This window comes from Gracilinanus agilis, chromosome 2, assembly GCF_016433145.1.
Source record: "Gracilinanus agilis isolate LMUSP501 chromosome 2, AgileGrace, whole genome shotgun sequence".
Lineage (NCBI taxonomy): Eukaryota > Metazoa > Chordata > Mammalia > Didelphimorphia > Didelphidae > Gracilinanus > Gracilinanus agilis.
The window spans coordinates 523,604,760-523,630,785 of NC_058131.1; the positions used below are offsets into that span (position 1 = coordinate 523,604,760).

Below are 26,026 nucleotides of genomic sequence, written 5' to 3' on the forward strand. Positions count from 1 at the left end.
GCTTGAATAGGTTCTTATAAATTTCTGGACTTTAAACACTTAGATTCAAAACTAAAGACAATAATCTTTCTTATATCCAATCTGATCATGTCACTCTTCTGCTCAAACATCTTCAATGGCTCCTCTTTCCTCCAGAGAAAGTTCAAACTCTTTAGCCTGGAATTTGATGATTTTCACACCTGATACTACCATATGCTTTTAGGCATCTCAATCTACTCTATTCTATGCACTCTATGCTCTCTTCATACTGGATTATTCATCTCCTCTAAACACAAACGCAATTGTGCCATTCCTGTTATCTTTGCTTGAGATGCTTGAACCCTACACTTCAAACAACCTCTTTCCTCCTCTTATTTATCTGTGAATTTCTATCCTTCCTTTAAAACACCCTTTAAATGTTATTGCTTCCACGAAAGCCCCCTCTTGATAATGATCTTCACTCTTAGAATTTAGGTAGACATTTCTTCTCACCTCTCTAATGTATTTGTTATATTTATGTATGATTGTTAGACTCTAAGCTCCATGGAGGCAGAGACAATGCTTTAGATAAACTTTGTATCTCACCATATAGCACAGTGCTTTGCAACACAGTTTAGACTTCTTAGTGTTTATCATATTGTATTATATTGATCTCCATCCTAGAAGATGGTGAGTCAGGCAGCAAACTAAAGGACACATAGGAATGGATAACTGTTTCAGAGAGGGGGAGCGATACAGATTGGATGTAAGTCATAGGCTCATATGCATAGTGGTCTGGTCTGCTCCAATAGAGATAAACTTCTAGGATTGAGGACAGAACCAGGTATGGGAAAGAAGGGAAGAGGAGAGTTAGGGGCCAAATGGCATAGTGGATTGAGTGCCAGGCTTAGAGTCAGGAAGATTCCTTTCTCCTGAGTTCAAATCTGGCCTCAGATATTTACTAGCTGCATGATCCTGGGCAAGTCACATAACCCTGTTTGCCTCCATTTCCTCAGCTATAAAATGAAATTGACAAGGAAATGACAAACCACTCCAGTACCTTTGGCAAGAAAACCCCTAACCTAGACATGTATTAGCTGTGTGACCCTGGGCAAGTCACAAAACCCTGTTTGGCTCAGTTTCCTTATCTGTAAAATGAGCTGGAAATGGCAAACCATTCCAATATCTTTACCAAAAAGCCCCAAATGGAGTCACAAATTGTCAGATACAACTGAAAAACAGTTAAACAACTGCAGCATTGTATGATACATGCTCATAAACTTGGAGGAAAAAAAAAACCAAGCTAAGCCTAAAATACTAGTAAAGAAGGCTCCTCTGATTAAAAAATAAATAAATAAAACTGGCTTCTTCCCTTCTTACCTATACCTGGTTCTGCTTTTGGTCCCGGAAGTTGGTGCCTACTACAATAGACTCCTAAGTTTGGGCCTTTGACCTAGGTCCAATCTATTCTCTCATTCATTCCTAGGTATCCTTCAAACTGCTGCTTAACTCTCTGTCTTCCAGGATGGAGGTTAAAATCGCAATATCCGATACTTCCAGTGCTTAATCAGTCCCCCAAATTGCCAGAATCATAGGATTTAGAGCAGGAAAAGACCTCCGGTTTCATTAAATCCAATGCCCCCATTTTACAAAGAAACTGAGGGGCAGGAGGGTCCCATAGCGAATGAGTGACAACCCAGGATTCAAACTCAAGTCTTTTGATTGTAGGTCTAGAATATTTGCTTTCCATTGGGCCGGGTTTCCCAGATAATTCTGTTCTCACTCCACCAGTTGTCTGTGTCTCTGACTCTCCCGCCCCTTCCCTCCACCAGCATTATGGTATGGATTGTCCAAACACTCATAATTCTGGGAGAGGCTGGGTTTAGCCTCAACATGTTTCCAGCAGGACTCTGAGCCCAGAAGCCACCAAAATGTGACTAAGTCCAGACAAGCTCACAGATCTTCTCTCCATACGGACACCATCTAGCTGACCTCTACTCTTAGTGCTCCTTTCCAGAGTTCTGGCAGGTCTCTGTTGGGAGGAACAACAGAAATGTGGTTTCCCATCACAGCCTCCAACCTTAGGGCCCAAGCCGGAGGAGGTGATAGGATGGGGGTGGAACTTATACAGAGCACCTCCAAGTCTTCTCTGGCTTGGGGGGTGTGGTTGCAAAGAGAGAAGACGCTGTCCCCCATGTTCCCCACCCTTGCCCCAAGCCAGATGATGGACCTCGCATACAGAGTTGTATAAAACAGAATACTATTCTGTAGTTTAGGCCACTCCTCTCCCTTTCAGTCTGTCTCCTCCCATCCCAGAAATCCACCTTTAATGCAGAGTTGAGTGAAGCGGAGCTCGCTGTCGTGGTCCCTCAGCATGAAGTGGAAGTCCTCCCAGGTCAGCTCTTCCTTGTCTTGGAAGCCAGATTCTCGGAACATGGACTCCACCACCTCAGCCAGCTGGGCTTTGGATAGGCAGTTGTTGGAGATCTCAATGAAGGACCTGAACTCAGAACCAGAAATAGAGAATCAGGTCTAGGGCAGTGAGACCCTGGTAGGGAACAGGCAAAACTAAGGAGTCCTGAGTTCCAGGTCTCCTCCCACAAAGTCTCAGGACCCTGTTTGAGTGCCAACCTCTGCCAAAAACAATAGAGAAAGAGGGCAATAGTCTAACCTCCTCCCCCTTCACATTACCTGTATCCTCCCCAACTCTCAGAGTTGAGCCCCTCCACCCCTTTTTCTCCCCCCTCCCTCTTCCCTCTCTCTGTCACCCTTCCCTCCCTCTTGGCAGCTGTCACGGTGCTGACCTAAGCATCCTGATGAACTCCTCCTTGGAAATGAGCCCGTTGCCATCAAAGTCGTACATCCGGAACATGAGACGGGACTTCTCCTCGGGGGAGCCTGGGCAGAGGACAGTCCCCATGCTCCCGATCACTTTCCAGAGGAAAACCTCCCATGATCCCCTTACCTAGATAAGCTCATGAGCCATTCTGGAGGAATTTCAGCTTTAAAGAGATCTCACAGCAGCAGAGATCACAATCATGGCAAGAAACTGGGTTCTAGGTACGTCATTGTTAGAATAATGCCAGTAGCACCTATTTCTATAGTGCCTGAACATTCAGTGTTTCCTTCACAAGACTTCTTGGGTAAAGATGAAATTGTGCCTATTTTCAATGACTTTTCCACAGAAAGTAAATTTCAAAGCCAGAACAACTAACTGACTCTAAGTCCAAGGCTTTCTCTATTAAACATATCTCCTGGCACCATATTTCAACTCCCAGGCCCCTTAGTCCCTACTCTGCCATGGCTGGAGTCTCTCTCTCAGGTACTTCCCTGCTGTGATCCCATCTCCAACACCAAGCATCCCCTACCATCACCCTGCACAGCTCCCCTTCTAGCTCAAGTCCCCCAAAGTCACGTCCTCCCTAGTGAGCTTCGTCATTCCTTCTTCTACCAGCCTAGCCTAGATGGACAACATCCTCACTCTTCCCCTACCTTTCATGAAGACCACCAGGATGTCTAAGAACTCCCGGAAGGATAGGTAACCATTGCCATCTTTGTCGGCCAGAGAGAACATGGACTCTACAAACATGGCCTGAGGCTTGAGGCCAAGGGACTCTGCAAACTCTGCCCTGCTCAGCTCACAGGCCAGAGCCTCTCGCACTTTCTGAGATGAGTCCAAGGGCAGACTCCCTGCATCTGCCTGGTCAATGTCCAGCACCTGCAGTTGGATAATGAGAGACATAAGAAGTGGGTCAGGAAGCATATCTGGGTTGAAGACCTGAGAGTCTAGAAAAGAAATGGGCTTAAGAGATCTGGGGAATTCTAGTCACAGGCTCTCTTCAGCAATCCAAGAGCCAGGAGCCCTTGGAGGATAACAAAGGCAGATGGGGAAGACTAAAGTTATAGGAAGTAGGGGAGTTATTGGTTTCCCTTTAATAGCTAATCCTAGTCTCAAACTATCTTTCCAGCCTTACTCTATGTTACATTCCCTTCTGACGTTGTGAGATCCATCCAAACTAGCCTTCCACATGACATTACAAATCCCATCTCCCTGCCTTTTGCATCAGCTGTTCTCCATGCCTGGAATATACTTTCTTCATCTGCACCTCATATAATCCCTCTGTTCCCTTTAGGATACTTCTCCAGTACCTTCTTCTATATAAAAGTCTTTCCTGATCTTCCCTGCCCTCCCTCCCTCCATATTTAACAACTTCATATATATTCTCTTTATATTTAATCTGTTTAACATTTCTACTTGTTGTTTCCTCCCCTTAGGATGGAAACTTCTTGAGATTAGAGACTGTTTCATTCTTTATATTCATATCCCCAGTGTCCACTAGCACAGTTCCTGACCCAGGGTAGGTACTTACTAATGTTTGTTGGGGCAGCTAGGTAGCACTGTGGATAGAGCACCAGGCTTAGAGTTGGGAGGACTGGGGTTCAAATCTGGCCTCAGACATCTCCTGGCTGTGTGACCCTGGGTAAGTCATTTCACTCCAACTATCTAGCTTGCTGCTCCTCAGCCTTAGAATCAATACTTAGAACCTTAGTATTGATTCTAAGACAAGAAGGAAAGACTTAAAATAAAAATTAATGCTAGTTGGTTGACTGATTAAGCAAGTTACCTAAAATCACTGAGCCCCTGAAGGCAGCTAGGTCTTTCAGTGGATTGATAGCCAGGCATAGAGATGGAAGGTCTTGGGTTCAAATCTTGCCTAAGACACTTCCTAGCTTTGTGTCTTTGGGCAAGTCACTTAACCCCCATTGCCTAGTCCTTACCGCTCTTCAGCCTTGGAACCAACACTTAGTATTGATTCTAAGTTGGAAGATAAGGGTTTAAAAAAAAAAGATCAGCATCCCTATTCTTCATCTATAAAAAGAAGTGGTTGCACTAGATGGGCTATTAGATCCCTTCCACCTCTAAATCTAGGGTTCTATAATGAATTTAATTCAGTAAACATTTATTCAGTGCTTACTATGTGCTAGGGCAGCTAGGTAGCACAGTAAATAGAGTGCTAAGCCTAGAGTTAGGAAGAATCCTCTCCCTGAATTAAAAATCCAGCCTCAGACACTTACTATGTGACCCTGGGCAAGTCACTTAACCCCATTTGCTTCAGTTTCCTCATCAGTAAAATGAGCCAGAGAAGGAAATGGCAAACTACTACAGTACCTCTGCCAAGAAAACCCCAAATGGGGTCATGGAAAGTCAGACCCAACTGAAACAATTGAACAACAACAACACAGATATTAGAGAATATTAAACAATCCTTTACACAGTACAGGATATGCCACCACTAAAAGGCAATATCTGCTTTCCTGTTCATATGAAAGAGGGGAAAAAAGGGTGCCCCCAGGGTCTTTGATTACTACTCTCTTTTCTCCCATAAGCAAGGAGCACAGCAAAGGGGCAAAGAGCTTTTCATATCCTGACTCCATCTGAATTCCAGGGCAGCTGCAGAGATGGTGCCTGGGCCTCTAGGAGAGAGTTAGCCCAGCTGAGCTTTGCAAAATGAGAGGATCATGGGAACCCAAAGCCAGTGCCTAGAAGGTGATGAGACTAGTGTCAGAGAAGGACCACTGCAATTTTTTCTATATGAAGTTAGAAGAAAAAGTGACAAGAACTCATCTGAAATCTCAGAGGAATTTCCTTTGAAATATAACTTATGTCTGTTTAGAAGCAATATTCCCCTCGAATCCACCTAGCAATCTGTTTGGGTTTTTTTGTCACACTAATGCACTTATAACCTAATTACTCAGGGTGTCCCAAAGGTCTCAGTGCAATTTAAAGCTATTACAGTTCTTGGAATACTCTGTATATGTGTTAGCTTTCATAAATAGGAAAGTGCTTTGAAAGTAAAGAAATATATATATTATGAGGCTGCTAGGTGGTATAATGGACAGAGAACTGGACCTGAAGCCAGAAAGCCGTTTAGTTATTTCAATCTTGTCTGACTCTCTGTGACCCAATTTGGGGTTTTGTTGGTAAAAATACTGGTGTAGTTTGCTATTTCCTTCTCCAGCTCATTTTACAGATGAGGAAACTGAGGCAAATAGAGTAAAGTGACTGGGCAAAGATACTGAAGTGGTTCCCCATTTCCTTTTCCAGCTCATTTTACAGGTGAAAAAACCAAGGCAAACAGAGTAAAATGACTTGCCCAGGGTTACACAGTTAGTAAGTGTCTGAAGCCAGATCCAAATCTAATGAGTCTTCATCTACTGCACCACCCAACTGCCTCAAATTCAAATCTGACCTGAGACATTCACAGAGGAGACATGTCACCTATGACATGAGGATGGCAGTTACCTGAGTTATCTCCCTAGTTTTATCCACAAAGTCATCGCTGGGTGAAGGAAGTTCCCCCGAACTAAGGGAAACCTAATTCTTGGCATATTTGCATGTGGTTATTGTTAATATAAGACAACGTGCCAATTATGAGATCTCCAATTTGGCCCAAACCTCCCTGTTCAGCCTTATCTTCCACAGCTAGCCTAGATGAATCCTCTGCTCCGGGCAGACATCTGTTCCTTCATCCCCAGACATGCCCTGCCCCACCCTGCCTCTGCCACTTGGCTCACACTCTTTGCCTTTATCGAGGCTTCCTTCTCGGCTTCTCTCCTCCAAGTCACATCCTACCTGTCCTTGAAGGCCCAGATCATGCCCATCTTTTTCATGCTGTCTTCCTTAACAATAATAAAAATAATGATAGCTAGAATTTACATAGTGCAGTAAGGTTTACAAAGGTCTTTACAAGTATCTAATTTTATCCTCACCACAATTCTGGGAGATTAGGTGCTATGATTATCCTTTTTTTACAGATGAGGAACCTGAGAAATAGATTGGTTAAGTGACTTTCCTTGGACCACATAGCTAGGGAGAGTCCGAGACAGGATTCAAAGTCAGGTTCTCCTGATGCCAAGTCCTGTATTCCCAACATTATTCTACCTAGCTACTCAACAGCATACCCCAAAGTGATCTCTCCATCTAAATTCCCAAAGCTCCTTTAGCCCATCTAGTCACTAGGTCATTGGCTCACAAGACTTAGAGCTGTAGGGACCTTACAAATCACATGAATACTGCTTGTGGATAAGTTATCTTTTCATGTGTATATGTTGTTGTTCAGTTGTGTCTAACATTTTATGACCCATTTAGGGTTTTCTTGGCAAAGATACTAGTGTGGTTTGTCATTTCCTTCTCCAGCTCATTTTACAGATGAGGAAACTGAGGCAAACAGGGTTAAGTGACTTGTCCAGGGTCACACAGCTAGTAGACGTCTAAGGTTGCATCTGAACTCAAGGCTTCCCGATTACAGGCCCAGGGCTCTATCTACTACACCACTTAGCTGCCCCTGTATATACTGCTTCTCTGCAATTAGAATGTAAGTTAGTTGAGGGCAGGTACTGTATTTCTTATCCCTCATAGTACTGGGAGCTGGAGACACTGTGGGGTTGAGAAAGAGAGGGAGAAAGAGGAAGAGGGAGAGGGGAGAGGGAGACAGAGAGAGAGGTGGGGGAGAGGGAGAAAAGGAGAGAGAGGAAGAGACAGAGACAGAGAGAGACAGAGACAGAGAGAGGGAGAGACAGAGAGAAAAGGAGAGAGGGATAAAGAGAGAAGGAGAGAGAAAGAGAGAGGGGGGAGAGAAAGAGAGAGAGGAGGAGAGAAAGAGAGAATGAGGGAAAGGGAGAGAGAAGGGGAGAAAAAGGAGGAGGGAAGGAAGGGAGAGAAGGGAAGGGAAGAAGACAAAGAGGAGAAGGAAAGAGAAAGAGGGGGAAGACAGAAAGACACCTTAGAGCGAAGTCTTGAAGGAAGTCAATCAAAAAGGCAGGGAGGAAGATAACAAGAGAAGGAGAGAGAAAGACACAGACACAGACACACAGACACTGAGAGAGACAGACAGAAACAGAAGAATCAGAGACAGAGAGGGATAGAGAGGCAGAAACAAAGACAGACAGACAGACAAACACATACACACAGACAGGCAGAGAGGGAGAGAGGGGTCGTCCAAGGATGGGGTTGTGCATGAGGATAAGTTTGGAGATGTAAAGATTCTTGTGAATCCCCAGGCTTATTTCAGAACACCAGGAAATGGCTGCGACAGTTTTGGTTGAGTGGAAGTTTATAGACCAGGCTGAGAACAAGGATTGGTGATCAAGGAAGCATGGAAGGAAGGGTATGATTAGAGATTGAGCTTTATGTTTAGAGATTAAGTGAGAAGAAGTTGTTTCACTTGTATGTCAGTTTCAGGAGCTGGATGGAGAAGTGATTTCTGGGTAAGAGTGATTCAGAGGATAGATGGTGGAGAGTGCAAGTGTGAGTAAGCAGATGCGTGTTAGGGCAAGGGTAAAGCAGAAAACCCCAGATGTACATCAGTGCCAGAGTGAAAGAAAATCCATATGACCTTGGTCCTAGTGCCATCATCCCCACACGCAATCACACATCAGAAGCAGAACTTTGAAGAAAAGCACATATGTGAATCAAGAGATTTCTGAGATCTGTGGCAAGTAGTCAGTGGTGACAAGAATCAAGCCCTTCATCAAGATGGTAGCATATTGGAGGACAGAATGGAAACCAAACAACTAGGGAGAACAAAGGGAATCAGACAGCAAGAAGGAGGGCAGGTGGGTTAAAAAGAGATAAAACATAAATGGAGCCTATTCATAAGTTTATAGATCTAGAGACAGAAGGGAACTTAGAGGTCGTCTAGTCCAACCCTTTCATTTTACATATGAAGAAACTGGGAACCAAGTTGGATATAACTTGTCCAGGTCCAGGCAGATAATTTTAGAGGCACAAGATCCTCAAATTATGGAGTCAGTACTCCTTCTTCTGTACCATATTTTTTTCTCCTCCCAACTTGGACATCTAAGAAAAGTATTCACAAAGACTGAGGTGGGTAGTCAAAGAATGTAACTTGGAAAAGAAGTGCAAAGAAGGGGTTAACATTTTTCTTCAAAGAGGTTCTTTAACTTTTAATGTAAGGCAGAGCAAGAGATGACACAGATGATTCTCAGAAGAGCCTGGGCATAGCTTCAATAAAATAAATGGGACACTGACTCTGAATTTGTAGGAATTGCTCTAGGGCTCAGGGGAAGGAGCAACAAACTCCACCTGGGGTTGAGAAGTAAAGAACAAAGACTCATCATGGGCACTGGAGTTAGGCTGAGTTCATCTCTGGGAGGTGCCTGAAGTACATTTTTCAGCCAGTTTCTAACTAAGGGTGGGGTTTGGTCATTAAAATAATTAATGAAGTAACTATGAATCAAAGTTGGTCAGGTAACCTTCTTCGGGGTATGCCAACTCTGGACAAAATCCCTTGGAGTTTTTTCCTCTTTGGTAAAATGGGGATAATATGGGGATACTTATTTCCATAAATAATTCCATTTTGTTTCTATAAAATGAGAAAGATGTCTGGTAAACTTGAAAACGGTATATAAACATGAGACAGAATGCCAACTAGAGTGAAGAGAATGCTGGACTTGGAATCAGGAAGATCTGGGTTTGAAGCCCACCTAAGACCAGCTAACTGACCCTGGGAAAATCACTTCAATTCTCTGGGCCTCAGTTTTCCCATCTAGAGTCATAGAAACTACTTCACAGGTTTGCTGTGAGACTCAGATAAGGTAGACTATATATACTGCTTTCCAAATAATAGAAATGTCATTTTATTGTTATAACAAAAGATTTATAATTTAGTTTAATGTTATCTGAACACACAATGCATGTGTGAAGGTGAACATGTTATGTACTGAGAAAGATGGGGAAGGAGGGAACTCAGTCTGGTCTTAAAAGGATAGTAGAAGCCAGATTGGTCCTAAAGGGCATGGAGAAGGAGAAGGAAAAGAAAAGGAAGCTAGAGGGAAGAAGGGAAGGAATTGGCCCCTTCCTGGCCTCCAACAACCACACTTTCCTACACTGCCTGTCTTCACTCTAGTGCAAACCGGGGTAGATGGGAAGAGGTTGTGTGTGACTGAAGTAGACTTGGGCAGACCCTTTTGGAAAAAAATCAGCTCCATGCAGACATTTGGATAAGCCACTTAATCTTCAAAAGCCTCAGTTTTTTCATTTTTTGGACTACATAGCCTCTAAGGTCCTGTCACATTCTGGATCTATGATCCTATTACCATGGTGGTAGCAGTCTTTCATAACTGGCTAGAATTATCAGAGCATTCTCATACTCATTTTCCTCATTTAGCCCTTTCTGGGGCAGCCAAGTGGTACAGTAGATAGAGCACTAAGACCAGAGTCAGAAACACTTCCTGAGTTCAAATCTGACCTCAGATACTTACTAGCTATGTGACCCTGGCCAAGTCACTTAACCCTGTTTGCTTCCATTTTCTTATCTGTAAAATAAGCTGGAGAAAAAAATACATCTTTGCCGAGAAGACCCCAAATGGGACCATAAATGAGTCAGATACAATTGAATCTACTGAACAACAATGAACAAAGAGCCTTGTTTACAGGCTGGATACATGTTAGCATCCTCATTTTAATGATAAGGGACACAGAGAGGTTAGGTTAGGATCAAGATCCCGAGAAAAATCAATGATGAGCCTAGCCTAGAACTCAGATCTTTTAAATCTAATTCAGTCACCCTATGACCCCACTCACATCTATATCTATATCTATATCTATATCTATATCTATATCTATATCTATATCATCTATATCTATATCTATCTATCTATATGTGTGTGTGTATGTGTGTATATATATATATATATACACATATATGTATATATATATAAACCCTCACTCTACAATCAGACTGCCCCATACAACACCTGGGAGAAGAGATGTCTGAAGAAGGTCTCCAAGATGTGGCTTCGACGCTTTCTCGTCACAGCTGCCCTCATCATTTCTTGTTCTCGGAGCTCCCACTCCTGGAAACTCAGCCCACTGTTCTTCAGGGTCTCTTGAAGGCTCTGAACAAAAGCTTGCCGATTCTCCTCCAGGTTAAAAAGCAACAGCTAAGGGTAGGAAGAGGTCACAAAAAGGAGTCAGTGTGGTTCACTCAATTCCCACAATTAATCACGTGTTGTCCTAATCCCCTCAATTTCTCACAAGAATGGAGGACAAAGAGAGAAGAGTTTGAGGATAGTTGGATTTGCTGCTCTAAGCTTCTGACTCAGCCTCCCACCAAATAGTTCCAAACTCAATGGGATCTCAAATAATGTGGGGTTGGCTATCTGTGGGCAGGTCTTAGGACCTCCAGCTGAGGATCTCCTTAGAAAAAGAACACCCAGAAAAGAAACAATTGTCAGAAGGTATTGAATAAAATCATAAGGGAGACCTTCTGAGCCCTGAGGCTAGATAGAAGGCTTTGACCTAAATGGGGGTTGATGATGAAGGATTACTAACAATCCTGTGATTTAGTGATAATTAGAGTAACTTTGTGCAGGGTAACTCAATGAAGTGTGCTAGCCCTGGCCAAGTCACTTAACATTCCTTTATAGGGCACAAGATGAAAAGTGGGAATAGTGGTAAAAAAAGAGAAATGTACCAGGTCATACTCCTTGGGAATCTTAAGCAGAAGTGCTCGTCGGCCCCGGTTGTTGGACTGGATCAAGTTCATCTTCTGGGAGTCCCGGAACTGGATGACCCGGAGTAGTGAGAGTCGGCCACACAGGACTTGAAGCTGCCCAGGCTGGAGGTTCAGGAGCACAGGTCGGCAGGGCTCTTTCCTGCCCTGCCACTCAATGGCTGGCAGATGGACAGACACAGAGAGAAAGAGTCAGGCAGAAGAATCATTAGGGATATATGATGATTTCTTAGCTAAAGAGGAGCCTAATGGAAAGCTAGGGTCAAGGTCCAGAATCAAGGATTCTGCCAGTACAAGATTTGCTCCCTATTTTTCTCAGGTCCTTAGGAGATGCTCCTCCCCTCCCTACCAAACTCTGCTTTATAATTGGACATAGACTGACTATAATCACAAAGAGGATAGGAGTTCTAAGGCCAAGGGTCACAAAGAAAGGATTTCCAAGAGTTATGGGAGTCACATTTTTTCAGAGAAGAATAACTTAATAGCATTGTAGAGTCAGGGTGGGGATGGACTAAATGACCTTGATAGTTAATCATAATGACAATAACAATTTATATAGTGCTTACCACATGTTGGGCACTGTATTAAGGGTTTTACAAATATCATTTGTTCTTCACAACAACCTTGGGAGATAGATACTATTCTTATCTCCATTTTACATTTAAAGAAAAAGAAGGGAAAAAAAAGAAATAAAGGCAGACAGAGAGAAAGAAATTTGCCCAAAGTCACATAGATAGTAAGTCTCTGAGGTCACATTTGAACTCATAGCATCTCATTTGATCTTCGCAACAACCCTGGGAGATGGGTATTATTATTATTTCCATTTTGCAGTTGAGAAAATCAAGACAGAGGGAAACTGACTTACCCAAGGTCACAAAGTAAGGAGAGGGTAAGTTGGATTGAACTCTGGCCATCAAACTCCAAATCCAGCACTCCTACCTGATCACACTGTCTCTTTTCCCAATCCAGGTGGGGCCATATGATTTCTTGTTGTTGTTGTTGTTTGCTTGTGTCTAACTCTTTGTGACCCCATTTAGGGTTTTCTTGGGAAAGATCCTAGAGTGGTTTGCCATTTCCTTTTCCAGTTCATCTTATAGATGAGGAAAGTTGGGCAAACAGGGTTAGGTGACTTGCTCAGGGTCACACAGCTAATAAGTGTCTAAGGCCAGATTTGAACTCAGGAAGATGAGTCTTCTTGACTCTAGGTCAAGAGCTCTATCTACTGTCTATCTATCTACAGTCTCTCTTATCTATGGCCATCTAGCTGCCCAGGGATCACATGGTAGCCCTTAAATAAACCCTGGAGAGTTCTACTATTGCAGACCATTAGGAGGAGAGTTTTCAGGAGTGGGAGTTCTGAGAGGGTAGTTTGGGTGATATTCTGTGAGAGATTTAGCATCAAAATGTTTGTTTTCAGGCTGCCATTGTTCTCTTTGTACTCCCTCAGAAAAGGGGGACTACAACAATAGAGAATGTAAGCTCTTTGAAGGCAGGGACTTTTTTTTTTCCATTTTTGTCTTTGAATCCCCAGTGCCTAGTACAGTGGCTGATATATAGGAGGTGCTCAATAAACGCTTATTTAATTGAAATAAATACAGGGTGACAGGCAAATCACTTCTAAAAGGCCTGCTGGTTTTCTAACCCTGGTCTCCTTCATCTAGATAAGCAGAAGATGTTTGGGAACAAGAGATTGCCATCTCTTCTTCTGGGCAAGTCAGAAAGTAGCTGGTAGGATGGCATTGCAGCTCTGATTTTGAAGCACCCTGCTTTCTTTCCTTCTGAACCCTTTATCTTCCCTCACCTCCACCTCCACATACCAACCCCAGGCCTACCTTCCACACCCTCCACGAATTTCTCAGACATGATGCTGTGTCTCTCCTGAGCCTGAAGCCTCTTGAAATTCCTTCTCCGGAGTCGAGCAACAATCCAGGCACTCAGCAGGCTGACTGGAGGAAGATGCAAGGAAAGGAGGGAGCTCAGGTGTTGAGTAAAGGATGGAGGAAAAAGGAGTTAGTAGAAGGAAGTAATGAGGATTTTAGAGGAAAAGAATGAGCACAAGATATAGGAAAAGTCTCTGGAGGCAAGGATGGGAAGTGAGATCAGAGGACAGACTGTTTTTGTCTCATTCTTCAACTGCTCCCCTGTTCCTCTATCTCTTTAGGCCACGATTCAGCAGAAAGACTTCTTCAGTTCTACCTTAATATTTCAAGCCCTTGAAATCTGGCCCTCCTAGGGACTCCTCCTCCAACTTGGGCTGCTTGGACCCTCCCCACCCCACCCCCATTAGGGCTGATTTTGGACCAAACTCTGAAAAGGATCAAAGTAAGGATTTGCTTTTTGCAAAGCCCACTATCTCCCCAAGACCAGCTTGATCTGATTCCACACTCCCCTGGCTTTTAGGGCTGGGGCCATCAGAAGTATCCTCTATTGACCCAAGGCCAGGATTCCACAGAATTGTCCCCTGTAACCCATGGATGGCTGTTACACCAGACCAGCTCACTGGAGAAAGGAATGATAGTAAGGCTTCGACCATGGATGGCTATCTCCCAAGACAGTTCAAGGGAAAAGGAAGTAGGGAGGGGGATAATAATAATAATGACAATAATAATAATATAATAACAACATTTATTTGTTGTTGTTGTTTTTTAAGGTTAATGAAGTTTTTCACATTTGAAAGGAAGAACACAAGCATTTATTAAGTTCTTACTATGTGCCAGGCATTTTGCTAATCACTTTACAAATAGTCTATCATTTGATCCTTGACAACAATTCTGGGAGGTAGGTGCTACTACCCCCATTTTACATTTGAGGAAAAGGAGACAGACAAAGGTTAAATGACTAGTAAATCACATAGCTAATAAGTGTCAGAGGCTAGATTTAGATTTGAACTCAGGTATTCCTGACTCCAGGCTAAGTCTAACAACAACAACAACAACAATAATAAACTAAAATTTATAGAGTGCTTATAATGTGCCAGCCACTGTATTAAGCACTTTACAGTTATTATCTCATTTGATCCTTGCAATAATTCTGGAGGTAGGTGCTATTATTATCTCCACTTTACAGGTAGGGTAACTGAGACAGAAAGCGATTAAGTGATATGTCCAAGGTTACATATCAAATATGTGTCTGAGGTAGGATTCCAAGTCAGGTCTTCCTGAACCCAAGCCCAGAGCTAGAAACACTATAAGAGGCTGAATGCCTTGGGAAATGGTAGTAGTAGAGGAGGAGGGAAAGTCATGTCTCAGAAGAAGAGCAAAACCAGCTGGCCACGGGAGGGGGCAGGAGCTATCAGTGTTATATCTTGAGTGGCTGATTAATAATTAGAGCTTAGATGAAGAAATGCCAACAAAAATGTTTTCTCCCAGATCTAATAAGGCTGGGTGTGTAGGCGGGTGGGAAAGAGTTTGAATTTTAATGACTAGTTAAGTGAGGGAGGCCTTCATGTGTCACATCAAGGGTGAAACTAGAAACAAGGACAGCAAACGAGATTGATTCCCATTTTTGTTGAGCTCCAGAGGGCATTAATTATGACCCGTTGGGTGCCATAGTCTCCCTGGGTACTGAAACTGCCCCTAATTCTTAGGCACAGATGGGGAAGAATAGAATAAATTACAAAATGTTAAAAGTAAAAGGGAGTGGCAGCTAGGTGGCTCAGTGACTAGAGTGCCAGGTTTGGAGATGGAAGGGTGTGAGTTCAAATCTAGCCTCAGATACTTCCTACCTGGGTAAGTCACTTAATGCCCACTGCCCAGCCCTTACCATTCTTCTGCCCTGGAACTAATACTTAGTATTGATTCTAAGACAAAAGGTAAAGTTGTTGTTTTTTTTTTTAAGTGAAAGGGAGCTGAGAAATCATCTATTCTACCTTCTTCACTTTATAAATGCTAAATGAGACCCAGAAAGGTAACGTGTGTGTGTGTGTGTGTGTGTGTGTGTGTGTTTAAGATTAGAACTCAGGTCCCATACCTTCTGGTCTCATCCAGCCTCCTTCACTACTATGAGGTATAGTGAAAAGAGAAGAGGGCTGAATCAAAAACTGTTGGCTTCTGAAAAGCTCTGGTTTCCTTACTTACTTCCCTATTCACAGGTGAATGTGGAAAAATCATTTAGATTCTCTGAACCTCCATTTTCACATCCTTAAAATGGAGCCTGTGTCCCTGCCTGCTTACCTGGAGTGTCACGAGCACCCAATGAAATAGGATGGGTGAAAAATGCTTTATTTCCATTATTCCTTCCCACTGCTTACCTCGTTCCTCGGTCTCTGACCTGCCCAACCATGGGGAGACTGGAGAACATCCAGTACCCTAGCTACATTGTGGTTGAAGAACAGGAAAACCTATAACCCCAGGAATGTATCGCTGGACTTGTCTGGAGGAGCTAGGGGAACATCTTTCATGCCCCACCCCAAGCCTTGCCCTGTTTTGGGCTCGCTGACTATGGAGCTATGCCAGGTGAGAGTCTTTGGACTTAGGTAGTTCTTGGGGAGGGGGATATGCACGGCTTAGGACAGAATACCAGCCTTCAGTGGGTATAGGAAGACTCTATGGGCCATGTCTGCAGAGAGAGAATCAGACTAAACTCAAGAGTGATCTGGGGTTCCATGCCCACTTGCCAAGGTCCCTGGGGGGTAAACGCCAACCTCTGGGGATGGGGTTATATTTTGGAGGGAGCTGGTGTCCTGAGAAGGGGCACCCCTTCTGAGTATCAAATACTCTCTATTCCCTTTCTCCTTTTATCCTTCCATTTTCTGTCTTGTTGCTTTTCCCCAGAGGAAGGAAGGAAGTGTCCAGTGTGCATTCCGCACCAGCCTGAATTGCCTCTTATTCACAATAAATCCTCCCGAGTCCCCATCCAGACCCATGTTGCCCAGAGCAGGACCTCCTTACCCAATGGGAAGCAGCAGAGGGCCCCAATTGTGATACCGAATCCAAAGCCACTGCCTTTGAAATAATCCAGCACCACCAGGGGCACACAGCTGGGCAGCTCTTCAGCGGTGATCTGCCCAGGTTGTGGGCAGGGGTCTCCTAGTAGGACGGAGAGATGAGTGTCAGGAGCCAGCAGGCAAGATCATAGGATCATAGGTTTAGAGAAGAGGCCATTTAGTCCATTTCCTTTCATTTTCCAGATGGAGAAAAGGAGCTTGGGAGTGATTTGTCCCAAGGTCACACAAGTAAGGAGTGGCAGAGCTGTATTGGAGCAAGCTTGAATTGGCTCCGAAGAGCTGATTGTTAAATTTTGGGGGTGAGCATTTATATCTCCAAAATCACTAGTGCTCCAAATCAGGGATTAATTTGTTGTTTTGCAGATTGTCTAAACTTAATGAAAATAAAGGAGAAAAATTTAATAATGCAGATGACACTTTTTTTAAGACCCTTTACTTCTGTGTATTGGCTCCTAGGTGGAAGAGTGGTAAGGGTGGGCAATGGGGGTCAAGTGACTTGCCCAGGGTCACACAGCTGGGAAGTGTCTGAGGTCAGATTTGAACCTAGGACCTCCCGTCTCTAGGCCTGACTCTCAATCCACTGAGCTACCCAGCTGCCCCCACAGATGACACTTTAAAATGGGTCATGTAACTTTGGAAAACTTATGTGTAAATTTGTTATTAGAATAAAGTAAAGATAATAGTTTTAAAAATAAAACAAAACACATCAATAAAGCCTTAAAAAACCCTAAAATAAATAAATAAAATGGGTCATGGGACAGCTAGGTGGCTAGTACACAGGGTGCCAAGCCTGGAGAAAAGAAATCTTGGCTTCAAATGTGACCTTAGAGACTTCCTAGTTGTGTGATCCTGGGCAAGTCACTTAACCCCAATTGCCTAGCTCTTACCGAATTTCTGCCTTGGAACCAATACTTGGTTTTGATTCTAAGGATTCTAAGGAAGGTAAGGGTTATTTTTTTTTAATGTATTATGTATGTAGTTCCTCTCCATCACCTCTGGAGAGCTGGTTGTTAAACATTTACCAACACATCTTTAATGAGACCCCTCCCCACCCATATACCATCTGACTCCAAAGCCAATGCTCTTCCCACCATATCACACTTTGGCCTCTTCTTTGGGATTTCAGAGGTGGAAGTACCCTGTTCCTTGAGTTTTCTTTAAACTGTCCAGTCAATAGAGTTAGAAGATGTAAGGGGAGTCCCATGGAGCAAGAGTGGCTGCCCCTTTGAGAGCCTAGGAAGAGTAGGTTTGAGAGACCAGGAGCGTAAAGCAAACATGGTCCTGGAGGGCAGGGAGAGGTGCAGCAGAGGCTCTAACTTTAGGTGAGAGCCAAATTGATCCAGATATTTTCACACACACACACACACACACACACACACACACACACACACACACACACACACACCCCTCTACTGGCTATACTCATTTGGTTGGGTTCTCTCCCTGCTTTTGACATTCCTAAGTCCCATGTTGGCTTCTAGTTTTGGTCCCTCTGAATGTAGTCTTATCCTCTAGAGAAGTCATACTCCCTAGGTATTTCCTCTTTTCCCCAGGTGAGTTGGGAAAATCCTAGGATTACTGAGCTAAAGCTGGAAGGGACCTTAAAACCAATTAGTCCAACTTCATTATTTTGTAGAGAAGGGAACTGAGGTACAGGGAGGAAACTGAGATATCATGATTCCAAAAAAAATATCACCCAAATAGAAGGCAGCTGAGTGGCTCAGTGGATTGAGAGCCAGGCCTAGAGACGGAGGTCCTGGGTTCAAATCTGACCTCAGACACTTCCTAGCTATGTGACCCTGGGCAAGTCACTTAATCCCCATTGCCTAGCCCTTACTCTTATGCTTTGGAACCAATACACAGTATTGATTCTAAGACAAAAGGTAAGGGTTTTTTTAAAAATCACATAAGTAAAAAGTATAAAAGTCAGGATTTGAACTCTCATCTTTTGGATCCAATGCCCTTTAGACCATACCACAGAACTGGTTGCTGCCAAGGGCAGGACCAATGTCTCTCCTATATCCATATTTCACTTTCAAGTTTCACTGAGCCAAATCCACTGGGAGAGGGAAACAAGGGAAGAGGGACAGAATTTCATGCTGGCTTATCTCGTTGGCCATTCTCCACAAGCCCCTTACCCTCTCCCCACAGTCACTTACCCTCTTTCCAGACAAAGACTTCGGGTTGCAGGGCACTCAGGCCCACGTTGGTGACATCAACCAACACATCACGGAAGGAGGTCTTTCGGATGTTGGCCACCTCTTCCTTGGAGAACAAACTGGGAGATGAATGGGGAGAGAAATGTTGAATCGGGATTGAATGAGAAGAAGGCAGCCTGATGATACCTTTAAAACCCAAGAGCAAAAGTGGAAAGGAGGTAGGACAGTAGATGGGAGAATGGAAAAAGCAGGAGAAAGGAAGGGAATGCAATAAGGCTGATGCCCAGGGTTCAAGGTGAGGGGTTCATGGGGAAGAGCCTCTGGGATTCACAGTAGACATGAGGCTCTGCTGGTGAGTGGGGTCTGAGGCCCAGTTCTAAAGGTAAGTGTCAGAAGAAACTAGAGCTAGAGCCCATAGTCAAGACCAAGATTGGGGATTGGCGTTCCAGGCCAAGTCTCACCCATTCTTTGTGTTTTCAAACCAGTATCGGTCTCCATCTCGAAGTCGCATAAACTGATCAAGGATGATGGCAGTGAAGAGAGGTCCAGGATCCCCTCGACACTCCAGGAGCCCCCCAGGAAGCAGTTCCAGACGAGACAAGTCATGGTGGTACATGGATTCTGTTGCTTCCAGGACCTGGGGCCATATTGGAGATAAGAATGAATAGTGGATCAGGATATTGGCCCCATGTGGAAATAGGTGAACCCCCAAACTCCACACCCAACCATTCTCCCAGGGCCCTAGAGCAAGGAAGAGGGAATTCACCTTATCTGGAGAAATAGGCCCTTGTATGACATCAGGAACCCTGACATACAGGGCAGAGCACCCTGCCTGCCTGGGAACCCTCTGTATGGTGTTGAAAAAGAAATCGCTGGAGCTGCTTACTCCTAGTGTCTGCTCCACTCACTGGGTCTCCCAAGCCCTCCCTTGGTTTTCCCACTCCCCTTTTCTCCTCCCCAGTCTCCACCTCATTCTCACAATGTCATTCCTTTGAGCAAGTTCAGGGTTGATATCTTGCCACCGGTCGACTGGGGCTAAGCCCATGGCCACCCTAGCCTGGTTGTAAGAAGGCAGACCCAGGTCCCGTCCTCGTTGTAGCCAGCTTGCCGAGTAGTCGGTACGAGAGAACTTCAGTGGCCCCGGCCAGAAATCTGGAAATGAGATAGTTCCTGGATCAAACCCCAACTAGGTTCTAGCCCCAGTCCATGCCCCAGATTCTAAACTCCCCAGTTCTCAAACCTGCTAATTAACTCCAACAGAGCTCTCTCTACTCTTAGACTCAGTTTCCGGCCCTCAGGTCTCTCTCTTTAGTCCCAATTCATGATTCCCCTACCAGAAGAGATGACGATGGCCACAGGAACATTCATTAGTTCGATTTTGTTGGGAAAACCAGGGAGAATAGGGACTTTGCCTCAGTAGTACCTTTCTGAGGCTGGGTTACCACCCCAAGGCAATCTAGGCCTGAGATTCTTGGGGGGAAAGGAAAAGGGGTGAAGGGATGGCACCCAGGGAAATCAGCTTACCTCGAAGGTCCTCCACTACCACATGATCCTCCCTCTCAGCAATCTGGGACGTCATGCCCAAAAGCAGCGCGTCCACACCTCTGGCACTATGCAGGTTTGGATTCTTGGAAGAAGAGAGGGGAAAAAAAGGGAATTAGATGATGGGGCTGGAGCCTGGATAACCATATTCTATCTGACTACCTTGGCCCTGCTGTTCCATGCCTCAGGAAGAGAAGACTCCCCCTGCTCCTGATGGGTTCTTTGGAGAAAGGAGGCCCTGCTCCACCCCAGGCATCAGTTTTCCCATACAGCCAAGCCTTCTCTCAGAGGTTTCCTTTGAACTCCTGTTGTTCCAAACGGGCAGGCCAGCCCTCCCCTGCAAGCTCTTTTCACAGCCAAGATTTGTAACAGCTGGCCAAAAGCCAGGGCTATTGAGTATCAGGTAGAGATAGCAAGAAGGGAATGTTCCTACGATGAATGTCCTTTACAGCTTTGTTCTTGGGAGGCAGCACAGTGTAGCAGCAAGGGCCACAGGCCAGGAGGCTACCTTTTTGTTTTTTAAACCCTTATCTTCCATCTTACTATCAATACTATGAATTGGCTCTAAAGCAGAAGAGTGGTAAGGGCTAGGCAATGGGGGTTAAGTGCCTTGCTCAGGGTCACACACTTAGGAAGTGTCTGAGTCTGGATTTGAACACAGGACACTGCCTCCCCCTTTCCCTCCTCCCCCCCCCCCCCCCCTCTCCAGGCCTGGTCTTCAGTCCATTGATTCACCTAGCTGCCTGAGAGACTAAGGTCTAACACTAACTGTAAGGCCAAAGATCAGAAGACCAAGGTTCTGATTCTGGGTTTGTCGTTAACTGTGTGATCTTGGACAAGTCTCTTAACCTCTTTTGGCCTCAGTTTCCTCTTCTAACAACAGAACTTCTAAAACTTGCTGAGCAAACCTCACTAGGAAACTGGGATGAGGAACAAATGGAATGATATATACAAAAATTGTAGCTTTTTTTTTAAGCCTCTGCCTTCCATCTAATGATATTATAGTATCATTATATATATGTATATGTGTATGTATATAAAATGATATTAAGTATTAGTTCCAAGGCAGAAGAATGGTAAAGGCCAGGCAATTGGGGTTGAACGACTGGTCCAGAGTCATACAGGTAGGAAGCGTCTGAAGCCATATTTGAACCCAGGACCTGGTCTCCAGACCTGACTCTCTATCCACTGAGCCATTGTACTGCCCCAGAAAATTATATCTTTTCAAAGTATGGACATGGTGGGGGGGGCAGAAGGTCACTCTGGGTCACCTAAAGAATGAGTATCAGGAGCTTCTGCAGCCAGAAGCCACACTGTCTATGTGAACTTGGGCAAGGCTTCAAATAATATATACTAATTTAATACAACAGACAAACAAAATGTTGACAAAAATTTCCTCAGCTGTAGAATGAAGAGATTGGTTACTTCTAGCACCAAGTCCAAGTCTATGATCCTATGATCCTTCTCTTCTTTGGGCACAATTGGGCAGAAAAACAAGGAAACATTGAGGCATAGAATGGAAAAGAGAATAGGGAAGAGTCAGAAGAGGAACACTGGGCTTAGAATGCAGACCAGAGTCTTACTAAGTGGTGAGAGGAGAGGCAGTTTGGGGTCGTTGATAGAGAACTGGCCTTGGAACCTTGGAGTCAAGAAGAACTCAATACAAATACTGTGAGACGTTAGCTGTGTGACTCTAGATAAGTCATTTTACCTTCTTACTGTCCAAGGCAACCCTCCAAGACCCTAAGCTACGGAGAAGATGCTGTCTTGTATTGATAAAAAGAACACAATGGGAACTCACCACAGCAATGAAATCACAGGTCTAGTCAGTTAAAAAAGGTTGTGTGAATGGTCAAGAATAAGGATGCTGAAGAGAGGTCATGGGACTCTCCAGGAATCTCTCAAGGAGCATTGAGAATTAGGGAATGGCTAATCCCACTTCTCAGTGGAATGGAGTTGGGTTGGGATCATTCTAGACTGCCTCCCCTTTTCTAAACATGACGTATTAGCCACTCATTCTCAATCATCCAGCCTCTTCATTTTCCAATAGCAGACCCCAATGCTGCCTCTCCCAATGATACCTTGCCCTCAGCACACACTCATCTCCCCAGCCATAATAATATTCCTTTACCTCTCGATTCCAGTAGCTGTTGCAGACCCTGAGAGCTGGGAAGACTCCTGACTTCCCATTGGTGATCTCCTGGAAATGGCAGCTGGAATTTCTAAAATACGGGTAGGAGGAGGAATGCTTTTACCACAGAGGTCTTCCAAGCTGATGGTCCCCTGCTCTTACCTCTCAGGAGAAGAGAGAAGATAACTCTTTTTTTTTAAACCCTTAACTTCTGTGTATTGGCTACTAGGTGGAAGAGAGGTAAGGGTGGGCAATGGGGGTCAAGTGACTTGCCCAGGGTCACACAGCTAAGAAGTGTCTGAGGCTAGATTTGAACCTAGGACCTCCCGTCTCTAGGCCTGACTCTCAATCCACTGAGCTATCCAGCTGCCCCCGAGAAGATAACTCTTATCCTGAAGAGACTGCCCCTAGGAAGCATCCCACAACTGCTACCCTCAAACTTCAATCTCTTGTCATTGTTGCTTAGAAGAAGTAGAGGGACCAGGAGTTGATAATTGGGAAGCTGAGGCCTCCATGTAAATGCTACTTTCCATCTTCCATTTCCACCCTTCTCTCTGTTTTCCTCTCACTCTGCCCTTTCTCTGCCTTTTTTACCTCTTTCTTTGTATTACGAGTGCTTAGAACATAAAAGAAAACTTTTTTAAGCCTTTACTTTCTGTCTTAGAATCAGTACTAAATACTGGTTCCAAGGCAGAGGAGAGGTAAGGGCGAGGCAATCGAGGTTAAGGGACTTGCCCAGGGTCACACAGCTAGGAAGTGTCTGAGGCCACATTCAAACCCAGGACCTCCCATCTCCAGGCCTGGCTCTCTATCGATTGAGCCACCTAGCTATCCCTCATCGTAAGCATTTAATAACTGCTTGTTAACTGACTGAATATCTCTCTTCATTATATGCCTCTCCCATCCCAGCCTTTCCCTTCACCTCATGTAGACACCAGGAGGCACCATAGTGGAGAAGAATTGTTTGGAGGCTGCCAGGAATTCAGGGGAGATGCTGGGATCCAGGAATGACCGATAGCCTGAAAAGGGGAGTAGGAGGCAATATGACACTGGGCTCATGATTCCCTCCAGGTATTGTCCGTCCCCAACTAGCTTCAGCCTCAGTCCATGCTCCCTCCTTCAAGCTTACTGGTTGTTAACTCTCCCCTGCTTTATCTCACCTCCATACTCCGGGGTCTTTTTCTGTAGGAAACTGGGCAGCCACTCATACAGAACGATGTTCTAAAAGAAGGAGAAAGATGAAAGGGATTTATGGGAAATGGAGGGAGGGAAGTGTAAAAGTGGTTTTCATTTCTTTGCTCTGCATTCCCAGTACCTAGAACAATGTTTTGTATATAGTAAATGTGTAGATGACTTATTTTAAATTAAGTGATTTACTTAGTAAATGCTTTTTTAAATTGCATCAAGTATTTTGGATTTTTAAAATAAAATTTATTTTTAATGAATGAAAATGGATTTTTCTCTCCCATTTCCCAAAAAAATCTTATAACAACTATTCATAAGCAAGCAAAACAATTTTTTATGATGGCTATGCCAAAAAAAAAGTCTCAATATGCATCCTTAGCCTACTGCCTCTTTGGCAGAAGGTGGAGGTGAGGACCAGAGAGGAGAAAGGAGATAGCAAAGGGGCAAAGAAAGGAGTGGGACATTATCCGAGGGAAACTTTTGAGAAAGCCTTGCTGGTAAAGTAGAGGAGTCCTTGGCAAAGGACTCCTACCTTTGTTTATAATCTGTTCTCTATGAGTTTAGACAATATCTTATATTCATATAGGATTTCCCATTTTATATAGTTCAAAATATTAAACTAGTCTACCATAAGAAACTGTGAAAGGGATGGTTTCAGAGAAATCTAGGAAAATTTGTATGAACTGATTCATTCTGGGGAGGTATGGCCAGTGTAGAAAGTTGTTTTGTTGGCTTATGTATAATTAATACAAAAGTGTTTTTTTTAATTGAGGGATATGGAAGGGAGAAAGAAATCTATTTTTTTTATTAAAAAATTTTATTTAAAAAATAAAACAACCCTAAGTATTCAATTCAACCTAATAAGCATTTACTAAGCAACTTCTATTTACATGAGGTACTGTTTTAGACACTGGGAATGCAGAGCTAAAAAATGAAAACAAGCCTCTGCACTTGAGAAACTTATAGCTTATTAGCAAAGGAAAGACAAAGGCATTTATGGGGCAATTAGGTGGCACAGGGTATAGCGTGCCACGGCTGGAGTCAGAAGGATCTGGGTTCCAATCTGACCCCAGAGTCTTCATAGCTATGTGCCCCTGGGCAAGTCACTTAACCCCAACTGGCTAGCCTTTGCTCTTCTGTCTTAGAATTTACTAAGACAGAAAGTAATTTTTTTAATTTTTAAAATTATTTTTAAAGCCATTTATTGAGTACCTACTATGTGCCAAGCACTTTATAAATATTATATCATTTGATCCTTACAAGAAGACTGGAAGGCAAATGCTATTATTATACTCATTTCACAGTTAAGGAAACCTGGGTCAGTCAGAGATTTCTTAATCTTAATCTCTGACTTGCACAGGTCCCACAACTAGTAAATATCTGAGGAAAAATTTGAATTCAGGTCTTCCTGACTCCAAGTCCAGCAGTCTATCCATTGTGTTACCTACCTACCTCTGGAGAATACACTATGCAAACAGATAAGTAAATGTAACACAGTTTGAGAAAACATTAAAAACATTAAATAGGAGAAAACATTAAAAACAAGGAGAGGGGAAAGAAAGAAATTAGCATTTAAAAGGCTGCCTATTATGTAGCAGTCCCTTTATAAAAATCTCATTTCATGTTCATAACAGAGGTAAATACTATTTCTATTTTATAGTTACAGAAGTTGAATGACTTGCCCAGGGTCACATAGTAAGTATCTGAGGCCAAGGTCTATCCTAACTCCAGGCTGAGCAATCTATTTATTGTCCTACCTAGCAGCCTCTGGGAAGTCAGGAAAGACTTTTCATAGAAAATTGCTCCTGAGCTAAGCCTTAAAGGAAACAAAGGATTCTTTTTTCTCTTTTTTTTTAAAATTCAAAGATATTTTATTTTCCCAATCACATGTGATAATACTTTTCAACATATTTTCCAAAATTATAAGACCCAATCTGTCTCCCTCCCATCCCTTCCCCAGCTTGGAAATTTGTAAGCAATTTGATCTGGGTCATGCATGTAGTATCATGAAGCAAAGGGTTCTAAAAGGCAGAGATGAGAAAGGAGTGAGATGAGAAGCCTACATGGGAGGTAGCCTTTGTAAAGGTAAAGAAGTGGAAGAGGGGATGCTGAGTTTGGGGAAGGGCAAATAGGTCCATTTGTCTGGCAGAGAAGGAAGTAAGAAAGAAATCTGTCTGCAAGGGCTAGAGCCAACTTGTTTCGGGCTTTGAATGAAAAACTAATAAATCTGAATTTTATCCTAGAGAAAAAAAATGAGGAAGTCACGATTCTTGAGCAAGGGGGGTAACAAGGGCAGATCTGCACTTTATAAAGGTTACTTTTGGCAGTTGTGTGGAGAATGAATTGGCAAAAGGAGAGCATGGAAACATGGAGACTGTTGAGGAGGCTACTGCAAAAAATATAAGCAAGAGGTAGTAAAGACACAAACTAGTTCGCTTGTCACATGAATGGAGAGTAGCTAGAATGGACAAGACTTTGCAACTGATTGAGAATGAAGGATTCAAGAGAAATGAGAGTCAAAGATGACTATGAATTTGTGAACCAGGTACCTAAAAGGATGGGGCTGTTC

At 43.7% G+C, this 26,026-nt stretch overlaps 1 protein-coding gene across 1 annotated transcript in view; it reads right to left on the reverse strand.

Moving 5' to 3' along the window:
- Positions 1 to 26,026, reverse strand: part of DUOX1 (dual oxidase 1) — a 69,300-nt gene that overhangs the window by 30,642 nt on the left and 12,632 nt on the right. The window contains exons 7-20 of the mRNA XM_044662166.1: positions 23,433 to 23,493; positions 23,195 to 23,291; positions 22,273 to 22,363; positions 20,124 to 20,226; positions 19,579 to 19,751; positions 19,061 to 19,236; positions 18,600 to 18,718; positions 16,385 to 16,522; positions 13,328 to 13,441; positions 11,457 to 11,656; positions 10,738 to 10,923; positions 3,451 to 3,676; positions 2,763 to 2,856; positions 2,283 to 2,458 (exon numbers count right to left, since the gene is read on the reverse strand). Coding sequence (XP_044518101.1) covers positions 2,283 to 2,458; positions 2,763 to 2,856; positions 3,451 to 3,676; positions 10,738 to 10,923; positions 11,457 to 11,656; positions 13,328 to 13,441; positions 16,385 to 16,522; positions 18,600 to 18,718; positions 19,061 to 19,236; positions 19,579 to 19,751; positions 20,124 to 20,226; positions 22,273 to 22,363; positions 23,195 to 23,291; positions 23,433 to 23,493 — 1,954 coding nt within the window. The remainder of the gene's footprint in view (positions 1 to 2,282; positions 2,459 to 2,762; positions 2,857 to 3,450; positions 3,677 to 10,737; positions 10,924 to 11,456; positions 11,657 to 13,327; positions 13,442 to 16,384; positions 16,523 to 18,599; positions 18,719 to 19,060; positions 19,237 to 19,578; positions 19,752 to 20,123; positions 20,227 to 22,272; positions 22,364 to 23,194; positions 23,292 to 23,432; positions 23,494 to 26,026) is intronic.